Source organism: Corvus brachyrhynchos, unplaced genomic scaffold (genome assembly GCF_000691975.1).
Source record: "Corvus brachyrhynchos isolate BGI_N302 unplaced genomic scaffold, ASM69197v1 scaffold255, whole genome shotgun sequence".
NCBI classification, from domain to species: Eukaryota; Metazoa; Chordata; class Aves; order Passeriformes; family Corvidae; genus Corvus; species Corvus brachyrhynchos.
The window spans coordinates 4,838,505-4,842,254 of NW_008238358.1; the positions used below are offsets into that span (position 1 = coordinate 4,838,505).

General features: G+C 49.0%; 1 protein-coding gene across 1 annotated transcript; it reads right to left on the reverse strand.

Moving 5' to 3' along the window:
* Window positions 1–706: 706 nt before the first annotated feature.
* Window positions 707–2,266, reverse strand: HOXD11 (homeobox D11). The gene is made up of 2 exons (XM_008634737.1): window positions 1,582–2,266; window positions 707–1,008 (listed from the first exon to the last, which is right to left on the reverse strand). Exons 1-2 carry the CDS (start codon window positions 2,186–2,188, stop codon window positions 773–775), a joined length of 843 nt encoding a protein of 280 aa, XP_008632959.1. The 5' UTR covers window positions 2,189–2,266; the 3' UTR covers window positions 707–772.
* Between the last annotated feature and the right edge of the window lie 1,484 nt (window positions 2,267–3,750).

Consider the following 3,750-nt stretch of genomic DNA (forward strand, 5'->3'; position numbering starts at 1 on the left):
GTACGCATACCTACAAAGGGAGAATTAGGCATCTGTACTATTACTTAATTAAAATGCGTTTTAAATAACCCGGCTAGGCTTCCTCATGTTATTATTTAACTGAACTTGGCTCTAGCCCGGAAAATGCTAGGATCCTTTGGAGATGGAAACCCATACAGTGCACGGAAGCTATAACCTTAACTTTGCTAGAAACCATTTATTCACATGAAAAAAACAGTGGCCCATGCTTTTGGATGACAATAGAAACATATATATATATATTTTATATATAGCGAGCGTACATTTACCATCTCTTAAATAAACCGCATTCACTTAAAGGGACGAAAGTGTTATCCTAGCTCAAAAGCAACAACAGAGCCCCCCCCGAACTCAATGAATTGTAAGCAACAACTACCAGACACACTGCAGGTCCATTGCTGGTACTGTGGGAGAGGGAAAAAAAGCACCTTTGGCGAAAAACACTCGAGAGTGGACAGCTGGATTTACCCTAGTTTCCCCTTATCAGGAATCTGCTCCGCCAAGCCCCGAAATCTCCAGTGGCCATTCAGCGTGGGGAGTTGCACATGAAAATGAAACTTTGAGTTCCGCAGGGTGGATGTGTCAAGTAAACAAATTAACTTTTGCATTCAGATGGTAGGTCAGAGAGACCGAGATATTCTTTGTTTTTCTTCTTTCTTCCTATTCTCTTGCTCTCTTTTACTTTTAAATTTTTTCTTTTTTTTTCTTTTTCCTTTTTCCCCCCTTTTTTTCTTTTTTCTTTTTTTTTTTTTTTTCAAAACAAGGGATTCCCAGTGAAATATTGGAGTCGATCTCTGTTCAGTTTCTTTTCTTTCATCCTTCGATTCTGGAACCAGATTTTAACTTGCCGGTCAGTGAGGTTGAGCATTCTGGACAGCTGCAGTCTCTTCTCTTTGTTTATGTACACGTTGAAGAAAAATTCCCGTTCCAGTTCTCTTATCTGATATTTGGTATAGGGGCACCTCTTTTTCCTTGATCGCTGGGGAATTGCTGAAATTCAAGAGAGAAGAATCTGATTTACGCTGTTGCTACGAACATGCTCAGCTAGGATTTGATCAGAGACTTTGATAATATCCCATTGCCTGGAAAGCAGCCCTCTAGCACTTCAAAAAATATTCCTGACGCTTATAATCTCCGGGTGACTTAGCAAAAAAAGCTAATATTTCCCAACTTCTCCTTAAAAGAGAGGTCTTCGAGCAATACAGAGAGATATTTAAATGGGCTGGAAAAATTCCAAGTTTCTCAAACTCCTCTCACACACACCCCCCGCCCCAAACAAACGAAGATCTTAAGCTCTGAGCCGAAGGCAGCTCTGAGCACTACCTGTGAAATCTCTCCATCTCCCCCCGACAAATCAACAATTTAATAACAATTAATATCCTCTTCCAAGAATTCCTTAAGCCCACCTAAATTGGTTTCCTATCGTAAACACGCTTTACAACGGTAAAGGAAATCTTATAGGATATATAAAATCCTTTGGATGCTTATAAAATTGCACATAAAATGCGGCTTGACAAAGTGTTGGCCTTGTACTCTTGCCCCCAATTTACTACTGATACCTACCTGAACTGTTGCTCTTCTCTGCAACAGCCTCACCAGAAGGGGAATCGGCGCTGTTTGCTGGTGTCACTTTCTTCTCCTGGCTGGAAGGTGTTTTACTGCAAGTGCTGTTCTGGGCTTTCAAGTCGCCCTTCTCCGCGTCCCCCTCGCTCTCGGAGTGCTGCTGGTACGGGGGTCCGGGGGCTGTCTCGTAAAACTGGTCGAAGCCTTGCGGCAGGATGCCGTTCCTCCCCACCGAGCTGTAGAAGTTGGAGGCGGCAGGAGACGGTCCGTGGTGGCCGCAGACAGGGTCCGTTTTGAACAACATTTCCGTCCTTCTGTTCGCAGGCTGCAGAAAGTCTCTGTGCATCACCTCTTCAGCTGAGTAATAAGGAGCATAACTGCCCCTATACTGCCATTTGCTGCGCTCTAATCCGTATTCCCTGAATGCTACTTCACGCACAGGTTGAACATGAGGTAAATTAGAAGAATAAGGAAAAGTCATTTGACAGGATGACGATTGAGACAAAAAAGAGGGTTTCGTCGAGAAATCTGAGGGTGAGACGTAATAAGCGCACCCTGGCAGATACATATTGGATGTGCCGTGACTGCAATCGTCAAACTCAGTCATGTCTTCCTTTTTGCGATTGCAAGCAACCAGGAGGCTTCAATGCATTGAACAAGATCCATCTATTGCACAAGAGGGTTTGGACAGGATCAACTAAGAAAAAATCCCCACCGTGTGCTGACGTGCAATTCATCTTGATTGATTCTAGTGGTAATTATGTCACGTGACGCGATGTAGAAATGTCCTTATATCTATATCAGCCCCTCGGAAAGGCTCCTAAGATCTCTCCAAAGAGCCCTCCCAGCACGGGGAGGCGAGAGCGCCGTTTGTACAAATATAGCCGGTTTTAAGTCTCATCCTTTCAGCAGGCGATGTGAGATACACGTAGGTGGTGCGGCGGATCACCTGGGGCCGCGCCGCCCGGGCAGGCGCCTGCCCACCGCCGGAGCCCGGAGCGGAGCCCCACGGCGCGCAGCCCCCCGCCCGCATCTCCGCCCGGCCTCCCCGGGCATGGAGGGGGGAGCACTGCCACCGTCGGGGAAGGCAGCCCCCGGAGCGAGGGCTTGGGGCTCACCCGGCACCCCCGGCTCGGAAACGTGATCGCTTCCTCCTTAGAGGGAGCGATACTCTCCGCTCAAGCAGATGATGAGCGGGTGGGTGATGGTTCACTCAGGAAAGCCAAGTCCCATTCACACATTCGAGTGTACGACCGGATCTGCCCGCCCGGCTCCTGCAATCCACAGTTGGCATCAAAACCGGTCACGAAATTCAAAGCCTGAGTTTCGATCACCTCGTTTTCCCTCGCTTATAAGCCCAAACACTGCGCACTTGTGTCAGGGCGCCAAACTGAAATGAGAAATATGCAAACAGAACATCTCTCAGCAGCCGGATTTATGAAAGGGAGATACTTTTGGGCTCTCTGTAAGGCAAAGAGCTATGGCAGGAAAAGTCCACCAAGCACGGTTTCCTTGGGAAGCAGAGCAGCAGACAAAGTGACCTCTGTTCCCCTGCCTCCAAATCCCACAAAAATGTTCATTTTCATTGGAAGGGAAAAGCAAGACTTGGGAGCAGGCGACACGTACAGCAGCCGCCAGCCCCGCTCCCGCCCTGCCTTCGAGGGCTCATTTTTGCCAATTTTCCTTTTTTCCTTGAAATATGATTTTGTATAGGAAAGTATAAACAGGGCCGCAAAGGCTGAAAAGAGAAGGGAATAAATACACGCCAGCAATAGACCTATGCTCGACCAAATTCCTCATTCCAGAAACATTTGCCAGCTCTCTATGGGAATGGCTTTTTTCTGCCACTGTACAGCATAGCCAGGTTAGCTCCACCACATGTCACTTGAAATAAACCCGAAATCTGGGCGAGCTCCCCACGCCGAGCACGGACGCCTCCGGACAGCCCGGCAATCCCCGGGCGGAGGCTCCGGCAAGTCGACAGGCCCTACATCACCTCCACAAAGGCAGCCTCCAGGTCCCATAGCAAGCGGAGAGCCCGGCAGGTGGGGAACCGGCCCCAGAGCGCTCCGGGCAGCAGGGGAGAAGGCCCGCGGGCTCCCCGGCTCCGCGAGGCTGCCGTGCCCGTTGTGGACTCGGCTCCGCTGCGACAGGCGCCTCCTGCTCGCC

What these genes read in the sequence shown, in the direction of transcription:
- HOXD11 (XM_008634737.1), bottom strand. Translation starts at nt 2,188, where the DNA reads ATGACTGAGTTTGACGATTGCAGTCACGGCACATCCAATATGTATCTG. An exon ending in AGAGAAGAGCAACAGTTCAG is followed by an intron (nt 1,009 to 1,581) that starts GTAGGTATCAGT and finishes CTTGAATTTCAG; the next exon opens with CAATTCCCCAGCGATCAAGG.